General features: G+C 35.8%; 1 protein-coding gene across 1 annotated transcript in view; it reads right to left on the bottom strand.

Moving 5' to 3' along the window:
• Nucleotides 1–2670: 2670 nt before the first annotated feature.
• Nucleotides 2671–14259, bottom strand: part of slc6a11b (solute carrier family 6 member 11b) — a 32017-nt gene continuing 20428 nt past the window's right edge. The window contains exons 8-15 of the mRNA XM_081607018.1: nucleotides 12055–12158; nucleotides 11817–11941; nucleotides 10379–10491; nucleotides 9528–9665; nucleotides 7581–7683; nucleotides 6878–6978; nucleotides 6193–6363; nucleotides 2671–4795 (exon numbers count right to left, since the gene is read on the bottom strand). Coding sequence (XP_081463144.1) covers nucleotides 4652–4795; nucleotides 6193–6363; nucleotides 6878–6978; nucleotides 7581–7683; nucleotides 9528–9665; nucleotides 10379–10491; nucleotides 11817–11941; nucleotides 12055–12158 — 999 coding nt within the window. The 3' untranslated portion in view covers nucleotides 2671–4651. The remainder of the gene's footprint in view (nucleotides 4796–6192; nucleotides 6364–6877; nucleotides 6979–7580; nucleotides 7684–9527; nucleotides 9666–10378; nucleotides 10492–11816; nucleotides 11942–12054; nucleotides 12159–14259) is intronic.

The raw sequence follows: 14259 nt of genomic DNA, 5'->3' as shown, positions 1-14259 counted from the left end.
CATGACTTAAAATTGTACAAAGTCCTGGTTTAATATGACAAATATCCTGTAAAACTCAAAGCAAATAAATTTAGAGAAGGCAATAAAAGGCTGGTTTATATTGCAATTGTTAGGGCATCATACTCATCAGAAAGAGAAGGTGTTCTGTGTCCTAAATAAACGTCTTTTTTGCGTATTAGCAACTGCAAAAAAGCCTTGTGTCAAGATGCCAGTTGATGTTTTCAAGTGAGTGCCGTGGTCCAAAGTGATTTCTTTTCTGAGTTGGACTTGCTGGCATGCTTTATAAGTAAGCAACAGCTAAAGGTCACAAACTGATAGACCTTATCCTTCTGGATTTACAAAGCATGGTTCCATCAATCAAGCCAAGTCAACCTGGCTCGAAGCAGCCAAACAACTACACCGTCATGCAACCACAAACAAGTTGGTACATAGATGGGATGTTTTGTTTCTGAAATGGGATGCTAGCTTCATACTACATGTGAGTGAATATACACCTTCCCGCTCTTGTCTCACCGGTAAGCAGAGTGTTGTCCCCAGAGTTTTCCGTTATGTTTTTTGGGGAAAATATGGGGGGAAAAAATCAATTGTGAGATTTTTCTTTTTTTTCCAGCAGTAATTTTCGCTTTATATTTCCCCACATCGTTTCTTTTGCTTGGCAGAAAGTTCCGCTTTGGCCTCATCTGTCCCCTACATGACTTGTGGGAGACTGAATTAGGACTTCTTGTGATTTTCTAAAAACAATGATTTTTTCTTGCTGCTTTTCCATGAAGACCATATGTGCAGAGATCACATGGTTATCCTGTCCAAAATTACCACAGGCTTTTTGGTCGCTTCTGTGTTTGCCAGTGTAGGTGGGTGAATTATTCTTGATAGGTTTTCATTTGTGGTACAATCTTTCTTTTTTTGGATAATGGGTTCAACTGTGGTTTAGGGGATGTTCAAAGTCTGGGGTATAAATAAATCATGCTTTAAAGATCTCCAGAGGTTTATACCCTAACCTGCCGGACGTGTTCTTTGTTTTAAGTTTTTTGCTCATCAATGTTTTCTAACCAAACAGTAAAATTTATACTGAAATTAAGTTACACAGAGGTGGTCTCTGTTTACTAATTGTTTTTGAAATGATCTGGTTGAAGTGGATTTTATTGAGTGGTGTAACATTAAAAGAAAGAAAAGATGAATACAAGTGGACATCATTCTTTTTCAGATTTTTGTTTGTTGAGAAAAACAATCAAAACATGCATCGCTTTTGTACCACTTCACAATTGAACGCTGCTTTCTGTCAATGTATGATATAAAATCCTAATTAAAGACATATTTAAGTTTTTGTTTGTAGTTGGAAACAATCCAAGATATAAATGCTTTTCCAAGACAGTTCAGTTTTTAACTAGGCACAAAGTTCTCTTAGAATAACAATTTCAGCTTCTCTGCCAATGACAGCTGATCAACACTGTAATTATTTTCTAAATCCCTTCTTCCCTTCACAATTTTTGCTCAGCTTTGAACACCGTCGCATTCCTAATCACTACACTAACAGGGAGAAAAATCAAGGCTACTGATTTTTCTTGCAGCACTTTTCATCACGTTTCTCAGTCTGCTTATCTTTTGGGGAGGGGATTCGTTTGAGCCCCTTATTGGACCCCGTCTTTTCAGCACTTGAGAGAAACAGATTTGCAGTTTAAAAAGCAATATGGAGACATTCCAAAATATTTTTTATCTAAATGCAGTTTCCTTTGACGTTACACCCAGAAAGGTCACAATGTGTTCTTAGAAGTTGTAAAACCACAACGACAAAATATGTGCAACATATTGTGTGTTGAATCAGCTGCAGATGGCATCTCCACATAAACTAAACTACCTGAAACTACTTGACTTACCTGAAACTACTTGTTATAAAGTTCAGAAAGAACAAAAAATTAGAACGCTAGTCAGGAAGACTTCTAACTTCAAACTTTGTTCCCAAAGATAAATTGCCAAAATACCAGTGGAAACATGTAAAAAGCTGCTCAGCAATTATAAGGAGAGTGCCTCTAGCATCAGTGGGAAGAGTATAAATAATTTTTATGTGCCATTTTTCTCAATAAAATATAAATAATTTTAGTTTTTTCTAAAATTGATAATCCTTTTATATTTATTTTGAAAAATACCTAATTTGCTTTGAAAAATAAACATCTTGGTTGAATAACAATACATTTAAATCAAAATCTCCCAGGGGTATGAATAGTTATGGACTTAAGCGTGATTGAAAAAATGTGGCTCATGTCCTACCAACACAAATGTTAACATGCTAAGTGCTGCTGGAATATTTTGGCAACAGACAAAAACCATGTAAATAATGACAATTAAAAACATTGAAAAACAGTTCTTCTGCACTGTTCAGTAAGGCAGATGATCCATGATGCTGTGGGCTTTTTTCCAAAAGCCACAGGAGCCTTACCAGAGTGCAGGGCAATTTAAACTCCTTGAAATACCGGAGAACATTTTAAGTAAAAATATTTCAGAATACTGAACAGTAGTCATCATGGGCTCACAGAAACAAACAAAAACTCATATTTTATTAAAACATTTTTTGTTTGTTTTTTTTGTCTTAGAGTTATCTAAAACAGATTTTGGATAACACAGAAAAAAATGAGTCATAAGAATGGAAGACAAATAAAAAGCCACAATCATGAGTCAAATTTTTTCATATTTATTTTTAAAAATGAGTAAGCAGACAGTTTATGTGTCCAGTGAATACCAAAAGGTGTGTAGAGCAGTGCTGAACAGTATTTAACCCTTTTTTAATATATCTCTATTACAGATTCTTTTGAGCATATCAAAAGTTGAAATATTGTCTTATTGTCTTTTTATTACAGCAATTCATTTTAAACACTTTTCAACAGACAGGAAGTAAACCAATGACTACAGAAGTGTGATCAGTTTTAAGCAGCACGCTAGGATTTTGGATGCACACAACTACTACCTTGCAGAAACATGAGTGAAGAGGTGATAACGTTAAAATGCACCAGCACCTAAAGGGCTGATTGGTTGCTAGACAGAATGTGACTGATAAGAGGAGGCGCTTCAAGCATTTAACACTTCCTCTGCTTCTTTTATCTTCTTCTCGATCACAAACTTCCTCCTCTCGCAAACTCCTGAATTCTTCACCTACTTTTTTTTTTTTTTTTGCCTCCCCCTAAACATTATGAGAATTTGCTTTAATTTCCTCAGATGCTCTCCTCTGGTAGCATTTTCATCAGAAAACACAAGAAAGACAGAAAGTGTGAGAAGTTTAAGTGCGTGTAGGATATTTGACCGATTTAAACAATGAGACCAGCTCATTGTCTCCCACCACAGAAGACTAGATCATTGCTTTCACCTTCACTGTGGCTCAGACAGAAAAAAAAATTAAATCATGAGGTTCTCAGTTTCAAACAAAAGGTCAGAGAATTGCAACAGAATCAATAGAAATAATATTGCTGAGGCATAAATGTGTAATAAAATGCAAAGTATTATATTTCATTCATACGAGACTGGTGTAATTATTCAAGCCAGCCATGTGATGAAAGGGAGCGAAAAATAAGCTGAGTAGATGAAAGAAGAAAACACTGAAAGAGGCAGAGAGGAAGAGGCAGGGGCTGAAAAGGGAGAAGAGTGAAAAAAAAGAGCAAAAAAGATGAGGAGACTGAAAATAAAGGGGACAGATGAGGTCTGAAATGCTCATCTGATGCGTGTCCATCTTCTTCTCTAAAGGCAGAGCAGGAAATAAAAATGCAGGGTTGAAGGCACATCTATCTGTCAGTCTCCGTTAGTCTCAGCATAATTACTGTGAAATGACAGATATCTATGACTTTAAGGAGGGCGGCTGGAGGAGAAAGAGGTGTGTTTTTGACTCAGCCAGCGAGTCACACACATCTATTTGTAGCCATGTGAAAAAATGTAGTGTAAACCTCAAAATAAAAGATTTTTAAACCAAGGAAATTGTTTTGTCTTTCTGTAATACTGCAACGCTCCAAACGGTGGACATATGTGTAGAAGTTTAGTTTCTTCTTTGTTTTCATGCTGGTCTACAACACCTAAAGTTTTTAAAAAAACATCCTCATAGTCTCAGATCTTATATTTCAATGGTAAATTACAACTTGCAGGGGTATGGACCCTCTCCCCCACCCTCATGTAGCTTGAGCATGAATATGCATTCAGAACGGCCCCTCCAGCTGCTACATCTCAGTCTCATTAGGGTACCTTTTACCTAATAGGATCTCCGCAATTTGCCAGTGATTGTAGAGAGCAAGCCATATAGAACACGCTGCTATTGTCCTAAAGGCACAGACACAAGTGAGACCATTACTGACAAGTTACCAGGACAGGATTTCACCATTTAGCACACAAAATCAACACGTCTTTAAATATTAATGCCTAAAAATGAGGAAACAGCTGCTTAAGCTTGAAAGTTAAGACAATAATTGTGTTATTTAAAAGCTGTGCAAAACAGAAGCAGACTACATATGAGCATCAACATTTCTTAGACTCGTTTCTTTACAAAACAAAAACAGCACTCTGAGTCGTTTGTTTCCATTTTTTGTCTTGTGTGATGGCCTGTAATGCTGTGACGGTTTTCATTTTTGTTTGACTGGTCCTTTAAGACAGCTGGCAGCTCGGTCAGTCACCGGGTCAATTAGAAATGCGTCTCCTTCTCTGAGATGGTGGATATTTTGCCATCTGCTTTAAGTTTGGCATCATTGGCAGCGTAAGGACTGAGGGCAGCGAGTTTGCCTCTCATTTTTAGGTCAGGGCTGGGAGTGGTCAGCTTCTTCATTCTCTGCAAAGAGTCAGAAAGAAAGATGTGTTAATTTTATACACCACGATGATCACGGCATAAAGTGTTGCTCTGGTTGAAGTTACAAATATACAGAGGTTCCTCTGGGCTTTTAGGGTATTTTTTTGAGTTTTCACACGACATGGCAGCTTTTGAACTTTACTCCAAGGATGCCCATGTTTGGCTCACAGATGCTGCAGAAGTGTGGAAGTCTGTTGAGCTAATCAAATATTACTCTCAGTAGACTTGGTTTGATTGTGGACCAGTATCACAACATTTATTTGGTAACATTTTCAGCTGGTGCGGTTTGGAATGTGGAATGTGTCAAACAATCCAGAGTAATTGAAAAACTTGTTCTCCCCCTTCGCCGATGGTGGCGCTGCACCAAAAACCACTGAAGGAAACTTCAGTGGCATAACTTCTTTCTTCACAAAATGTAAACACAAATGGAGCCGTGTCAGATTTTAGAGGATGCGGGACTTCTCATTTGTCTTTGGTAAAAGACCACAAGCCATTTCTCTCTCTTGCATTATATTCTTCCATTTGTTTTGGTTGCATTTACCCAGAATTCCCTGCATTCTAGTCCCACTTCCTGCTTTTGGAGGGGTCTCAGGTCTGCATCGACATGCATATGCAACCGAACTGAGACCTAGGTTTTTAAGTGAACCAGAGTTTGCTTTTTGGTCCACATGAATTGATTTAAACATTCAACACCCCAAGCAAACCAGACTCTCTATAGCAAACATACTAAAGTTTGATTAATGCGGACTAATGTGAATACACCCTTAAAGTGCATTGATTATAATATATCACAGTACATATTTAACTTTGATAGAAGAACAAGTATAGCTGTTGTTCTGACACAATTTATATATTTATTAAAAAAAGCATCTTGTGAAAAAGTTTGAAATTTCTATGATATAGTAAATGTATTGGAAGCCATGTAGATAAGGCAAATATCTATGAATTTGCCTTAATAAATAATTTTTTTATTGTAATAGCAAGATTTTCCACATAAAAAATAAGAAAAATCCAACCCCTTTTAGAGTACATTTATTCAGGATGGAAGAATTTTACTTATTAGCTTTTTTAAGTTGAACAGATCTTCCAGGGACATCTCGTATAGTGTAAATATGACATGAAACAAAAATCCACTCTAAGCTTCTGACTATAAACTAGAAGAGAATCCAAGTATGTTTTGCCTATGCTCAATGAGCAGGATGTTAGTAGATAGGTAAAAAAAAGTCACCAAAGCTCATAGTCAGAGAACAGCATCATCAAGTCTCCAAAAGAGTAATTAGACCCCATCTATATGCCAACCATCTGTTCAGAAGAATCCAACAAATGTAATAATAATTAAGGAGAACGGTGATTATCCTTTCTTGTTAAGATTTCTTTACCTCAGAAAAGGTCCCAGGAGTTTTCCAGATCATCCAGATAATGCCCAGTGGGATACACACCATGGAGGACATAGCCATGAACCAGCCGATACCGTAGCCCCAGTCAGGATAGATGTACACGTTGTTGTACTTCAAAGGCTTGTATTTAATCAGGAAGAACAGGAAAATTCCCTGCATCAACAAGAAACACATTGTTTGCAAATCATAGTGAAAACATGGTTTTAAATAACAAGGATCTACCTTCTGGGTTTATATACTTTTAATGTAATGGCACACGTAGTTCTTGGTTAGTCACTGGTGGATTTGGGTATAGATTAATAGGAGACAAGAAGAAAAAAGGGGACGCAGAAGTTACTGGATAAACCAAGTTAGACATAACGGTAGATTTTAAAATGTTACATATATTTAATAACTTCACTAATTAAGGGATTAGTAAAAATATCAGACTATTGATAATAATAGACAAATTGCAAACAGTTAAAATATTTTTAAGCATTCTTTTGGAAGCTACTGGTGTATTTTTTATTGGTACATTTTTATTTTTAAAATAACTGTACGCCGTTTGAAACTAATACTCCATGCGAACCAAGCTATGAAAAAACAAATCTAAGTCATTTGAATTCTGTCGCTTGCCACTTGTGCGCTCATCTATGTGTCGTCTGCTCTTATTCATGCTCTTACTCACAGCACAGATGCCCGGGGTCAGGATCATCCAGCACCATTTGATCAAGACGAAAGGTTTGTATCCAATCATGTCCTCGATATTTAGGTAGAATCTGTCGCCTCCTGCAAGAAAACAAGTCTCACTCAGAAGATTCTGCATGCATCATCAAAATAACGACATGACTGATGCCTCTTGACAGCTCAACGTTGTGTAAGGCTACGTTTCTGACTTGATGTGAACAAAATGTTTTTTGAAAGTTAACATCAAGAGAGCCAGAGGCGTTTTGTGATGTTCTGTGTAACAGCAGACTTATTTAGCAGAATTTTTGTCATGAATTATGCAATTCATGACAACAATAATGTTCATGTATCAAAAATTTCTACATGCATACTTTCTTTTTAGTCATTACATAATGTCCATACAGTATTAGATAACTTTATATAAGACAAACTTTAGCAGCAAGTCAATATAATTTTTTTATTTTTCTTACATCCTAATAACCTGATTTATACGTAATTGTGTCATAATAAATGAATGCTGCATGTGTTTCTGTGTATTCTCCAGCAGAGGGCAGAAAAACAACATTCTTGCAGTAAGGAGAGTGAAACTTGCTTTGCTCAAGTCTCTCCCATAAAAAACCCAAACTTGGCAACATGAGTCAGTGGTAATACAGAAAAAAAAGAAAAAAAACTAGTAGTATTTCAGCTTTAAAATCTCATCTTACCATACACCCAGCCGATACATATGGACTCAAATATGGCCACAAACAGCAAACACATCCCGCTGGCTGCATATGCATCAAACAGCTGGAAGACGTACATTCCTCCCTAATGGAAGGAGACAGGTGTCAGCTTTTCACACGAACATCAGCTGGGCGAAACACATTAAGGGATTTAGAGGCTTCTGAGGACGTAGATTTAGACTAAACATGTTTATACTTTATACTGGTTTCACAACAGTGTGACGGGTCGGCATCTACAGATGTTAAAATTAGTCTACAAAAGAAAAATTATGATCAATTTCAAGCCAAACCTTCTTTTATATAAAACAACAAAGGAATGCCTATTCATACTGCTGCTAACTTGTTTAATAATTATAAAAATGTATATAATATCATATATAACATTTATTAGTTGTGATTTTATGCTTTTATGCAAGATTTAAGCAAAAAAATTGAGCCTGCTGACTAGCAGAGCACAGCAAACGGTGGTGGAGAACCAGCTAGGGCTGCAACTAACGATTATTTTCAGAAACAATTATTATTCTGATGATTAAACAACACAAAATAGAACATTTTACACATTTTTATATCTAATCACTTGAATCTTTTTATACAAATTTAGAAGTACATCAAAAGATGCAAATAAGTACATAATTCAATTCTTTTACTAAATAAGAAATAAACATTTTAAATGTAATCATACAGCATTTCTTAAGTGAATTTGAGCTGGGCAAAGATAAAAATGTGCTACTTGAGGAGTTTTGGGTAAAACATGTTTACAAATATCATTTTTATCTTAAATGAAAAAAAACATATATATATCATAATCATTGCTTTGAATATGTTGTTTTTTCAACAAATAGCCTCTTTTTGAGTATGTATATGCCAATTAACGATGACTCAATTACTAAATTAGTTGATGATTATTTCAATAATCAATTCATCAGAAACAGAATAATCACTTCAGTCAGAAACAACAATGTGCTCTACTAGCATTTTCTCTGGTATCTTCTTGCAAAGCATGTAAATCATAGCAATTGTGAGAAAACCTGTGACTTTGAGACAGAAACATATTAAAACATTGATTTATGACTTATATCTACCATCGCATAGAGCTGGAAACCCTTTGACCTCTATCAGATTTTACAACTGGCTTCTTGTAACACTTTACTTACAATAGTTTCATAGAAGCTGCAGAGAACGAATTGAGCGGAGGTGTTAATACAGAGGTCAGACCCCTTAAATCTGCTGCTCCATAACAACAAACACAGGAAACATACTAAACTTTAACATTGTATTGAATTCCTGAGTTTCCTGTTTGAAATGGATCAACAACTGTAAAATAAGCTTATGTTGAGATTGCCTTAGGTTATTATTTTTTTTATTGTTTAGAATATACACATCTATCTATCTATCTATCTATCTATCTATCTATCTATCTATCTATCTATCTATGGTAATCTGTTTTGACATGGTTTACTTGGTTGAATGAAAATAATTTCAAATATAAATCTGAATCAATTTGAGCTTGACTATATAAAGATTGCACAAAGACGTATCTTAACAAATCTTACCTGTAAATGATGATGTTGAAGATGATGATGATGATGATGATGATGATGATGATGATGATGATGATACAGATTATGATTATAATGTTGATGGTGCACATATTTTACAATAAATATCACAACCAAATAAAAAACACAAAAAGCAACAAGATCCAAACAAAAACTTAACATTTAGGATCAGACAAGTTCTACTGAACTTACAGCATGTGATGTAACTTCATAAAAAAGGAAATGAAACAGAAAAGAAAGGCAGGTATGTAAAGCAACGGCTCACTGCAAAATTATTTTTTGAGGTTAACTTTAAACTCGACAGTTTCTAAGGTTTAAAAAGCTGATAACTACTCTAAAGATACCAGTCAGAACTATATCGGTGTCTTACCTCTGTACACATAATGAGTCCTATGAGGAAAGAGACTATGGACATGCAGAGAATCAGCAGCTCTCTGCGGTAACCCTTTCTGAAGGTCTCTGGGTACATGTCCACAACAGCTGTCACTAAACTCTCCACACACACAAACTGAAAAACAAACAAATCAACAAATACACAGTTGATTCAACTCGCACTTTATTTTGTGCCATGATATATATTGTGTTAAGTATATGAGGATGTAAGGGTATTAATAAGTAAGACCATAAAAACATGACATAATGTACAGATAACATACATAATAAATACAGTATGACTTATTTAAAGCAATTGTTGAAACCTTATGTGATACAATTTTTAATTGTAAAACAACAAGTTGAGAAGACTCAAAGAAATAAACCATTATAAAGTTGAAGGGTTGAACATTGTGGCAGTTTACACTGGCCTGGGCCATTTTGTTTCAATAAATCTATCTAAAATTAGTTATGCGTAAACATTTTACAATGACCTTTAACTCTAGTTATTTCACATTCTTTCATTAAAAATAATTTGCATTTAAATCTGACATAAACTAATTAAATTAAAATGAAAAAGGAGAAGCAATTTGCTTTCAGCTTTTCTCCAGTCAGATGGAGTCACTGCACCAGTTATTGATGCTTCTCCCTAAAAGTCTAATTACACTGAAAAAAATACATGCTGTCAAAATTATCCTGAAAGTTGGGCAGTAGTGGCAGCATTGTTTTTACTCAGAGTTTAAGTTTTAATCTATAATAATCCATATTATTATTATGCATTGTCTTATTTGTTCAAAGTGAGGTTTATTTGGGTTTGTACAATCCTCCAATCACAAGATTTATTCTCACCTGACTGTCCAAGCCAAGGAAGATCAGCATCATGAAGAAGAGACAAGCCCAAAGTGGAGACAGAGGCATCATAGTCACAGCTTTGGGGTATGCAATGAAAGCAAGACCAGGACCTGAAACAAAAACAAAAAGATCCAAATATGATTCACTGTTACTTGGTTTCAGGACACAGTGAAAGTTTTGCTTACGTTTTGATTCTTTTGTTTGTAGGTTTGAAAGCCTTTTCTCACTTTTGATTGAGACATTGGAGTTGGATGTTATTCAATGTTTTTTCTAATTACTAAACAAATGTTCAATGTTTGACTGTGTCAGCAGAGAATCATTACTTTTACCATGTCTTTACTGCATTCATTTATCTATTCTGCATCTATTTTTTTATTTTAAATTTGAGTTTCAATTGACTGTCAATGCTCACTGAGTGTCCCTCAGATAATTGTTAATTAATAATTAATCCAAAAACAAGCTATCAGCTGAAACATCTGGGAAGTTGAATCTTTTTTAGTGGGATTTTGCATTAAGGTACTGTTGACATTCAAATCCTCTGATTGAGAGTGAGAGAGTGACAGCAATTGGACGACCCGGGAGTGGGGAGGAGCTCATGCCACCCCCCACAAGTTGCTGCCCTGGGCTTTTGCCCAGGTTGCCCATATCAGAAACCACAACTGATACATTGTATGACCCCAGGAAATTAAGGGTGTCTTCACATTTGAAAGTCCGGTAGACACAGTTCCTTTAGTGACCAAAGTTTCAACATTAGTTACATTTTCGGCTGGCGCTGTTCGCTTTCACACTGCGCTGTGAAACGAACCAAACCCTTTGAGCAACTTGTTCCCCCTCTCTTCTGTTGTGGCACTGCACCAAGAACCACTTAAGTTAGTGACACAAAAGCATCAGAAGATATGATGGCATCAGAGCTCACTTACACATCCACCCCTCCCAAAATGAACCAGATTTTCTAGGCAAATGGACTAGAGTTTGATTAAAGCGGACAAACAGGCCTGGTGTAAATGCACCCTAAGTCAGAAGTGCATAATGTGTCTCCTCTAAAAGCCTAATTCATTGGCTCAGCGACAGAAATAGGAGGATCAACATTATGTTGTTTGGGAATTATTTTCTGACAGTTCTGGAAATAAAGTCTTATCTGAAGCATTAAGTTCATCATAGATGTATTTTAAGACAAACGTCTCAATTCTTCTCTGCTCTGTCACATTCTCTAAATTATTCATGATGAGTTGAATAAACCATAATGCAGCATTTTAAACACTTAAGTGAGGAGTAGTGAGTTATATAACCTTGGAGGGTTAATCTAGTTTAGCACAATATGAGCATCAAGACTCACTTTGAGGTTTACCATATCTACAGATTCACATCATTTTTTCTGAAAGTTTGTTACGCTGTTGTTATTTTTGAAGTATTATGTTACTTTATGTTCTCTCACCAGATTCAGCCACAGCCTCGATGGGAACATTTTGTTCATAGGCCATGAATCCCAAAACAGAGAAGATGGCAAAACCTGCCACGAAGCTGGTACCGCTGTTCAGACAACACAGCATGATGCAATCCCTGAGGAGTAGAGCAGACAGGCAGAAGAGGTGATAAAACGATTAGCAAAAGAAGTACACTTTTTTTTTCCCCACTCGGTCCCTTTTACTCTATGTTTACATACATATTATTACCTGTAGCAGTTGTTGTTGTAGGAATTGTAACTTCCAAGAGCAGTGAGACAGCCCAGGCAGATGGCATAGGAGAAGAAAATTTGGGTTCCTGCGTCCACCCACACCTGTTAGTAATATCAAAGGTAAAGAAACAGCATAAATGTAAAATGAACACATTGAAAAATGTTTCACTCGGGTAAAAATATAGTCCTCTTAACATCTGATGCCTAATATAGACTGACATAAATCCACCTGGTATTCTGCAAAAATGCTAGACATAACTAAGGAAAATAATATATAGGAAAATAGGCTAGGTACACTGCAGTACACAAGAAAGAATCTAATAATTTATTGCTGAGTCTAAACATTAATTGTTGAATCAAACCTCGACCTTTGAATATTGCACATTAATCTACCCAAATGACAGGTTCAAACTGAAAGACAGTGAGGATAAATTCAAGACCAATACATAATCTGCAAGCACAGATTATATATTCTACTAGGAGAGAATGAAGGGAAGAGGCTAATAGGGTTGACACACATCTTTATTCACATCTTTTTGGTTCTATAACAAACTTCCTATTGCTCTTAACCTATTTATTTTGAAATCCAAGTTTTAACCATCAGAATTAAAACTTCATATGATATCCTACTTTACATTCTAGATCCTGCATCCACCTCGTAGAGCAGATGCATCCTCCAGGCATGCAAAGAGTCAAAATGTAACCATTTAACTCCAGCAGTCAAAAGAAAGAACATTACATTTATGACACTGCAAACTTTTCTCTTAGCTTTATATATGAAATGTTATTGATATCATATAATGTGATTTCAGTTTGCTACAGATACCAGAGGTCAAGATTTTGTTATAGAAGAACTTTGATGTAAATTTAGCAACAATGTAGCACATCTAAATAAGCACATGTAAATAAGCAGTCAAAGACCAGGACGCAAATAGCACGAAATGATAAACAATATTCTCAAGTAACATTTATTATGATTCACAGTAGTCCAACAACTTATTTTAGAGAACTTTTACTTATTAAAAAATGAATATGAGTTAGGTTATATTGGAACAGTATATTTAGCTCAGAGCGCTGAACAATGAAGCGAATAATTCAGTTTTAATAGGTGTGAGCTGAATTCAGACCTGCCACGTCTTGCCTGAATATAAACAGCATAACAGATTTAAACTTTCAGAAACCAATGCCTGTTATATTACTAGTCTATTGCATAGTTTAATGACAACAATATTACAAGTCCTTCGGCACATAAAGGACGACCACGTTTCTTTCTATAATTTATTTATAAATTATTGAAGCACAAAATTGAGACCTTACTGCATTACTCCCTAAGATAAGATTTTAATTAAATAGTTTCTAGAAAGCGTTTTTACGCTTCCTTTTTTGTTGCAGCAGTGACTATAATGAAATACTTTTTTTTTTTTTCTTTTTTGCTGGACACAAAGGAGCAGTTGCATAAATCATGGATTAAGATTCTGAAGGAAGTCAAAATCTTTCAGTGGCTAAAAATACACGCAGGGGTGAAAGTAAGAGGGTACGGCAGGGTACTGCGTACCCCTAAAAGATTTAGCGGGGGTACGCAGTACCTGCAAGAGAGTGGGGCGGCTGTCTGCTAAAAATCAGTGGGTTCACTGTGCAGCCATGAGTACGCCCACTAATCAGCCGTGACTGATTCGTTTCTCAAGAACAATCTAAAACACGACTTAATCAGTTAATAAATAGCTTAATGCCGCCAGGACGCTGAGACCAGCACGTCCTCCTCTGACTCCTTATCAAAACATTCATAATTTTATCAAAGAACAACAACAACAACAACAAAAAGTCAACAAAACGTTGTCAAATTAATGACCCAACAAAAATAATAATCTCAGTGATTATTGTTTCAGTAAGGTGTTGTGCAATTCTGTGCGTTTCGTTTCCATTACCAAAATAACTAGCAGAGCAGGAGTTTAAAATTAACTAATCAACCACGCTGTATTCGGGGGAGCGCATATTAATGATCGCAAAATAAATATCAAGCTTGAAAACCTGATATTGTAACAGGCTAAATGTTTTTAACGTAATCTGTGCTCGGCTCGAGGAGCGAGTGGTTGCCACGGCAACGGGTATACTTAAACGACAAAGAGAGAGAGAGAGAAGAGAGAGACAGAGAGAGTAAAAAGGTGCGAGTGGTTTTGAGTTGATCACCTGTTCGGGTTGTTTT

This window comes from Poecilia reticulata, chromosome 5 (assembly GCF_904066995.2).
Source record: "Poecilia reticulata chromosome 5, P_reticulata-male-v2, whole genome shotgun sequence".
In the NCBI taxonomy this organism is placed as follows: Eukaryota; Metazoa; Chordata; class Actinopteri; order Cyprinodontiformes; family Poeciliidae; genus Poecilia; species Poecilia reticulata.
The sequence above is the reverse complement of the archived record's forward strand: the minus strand, read 5'-3'. Positions and strand labels throughout refer to the sequence as shown.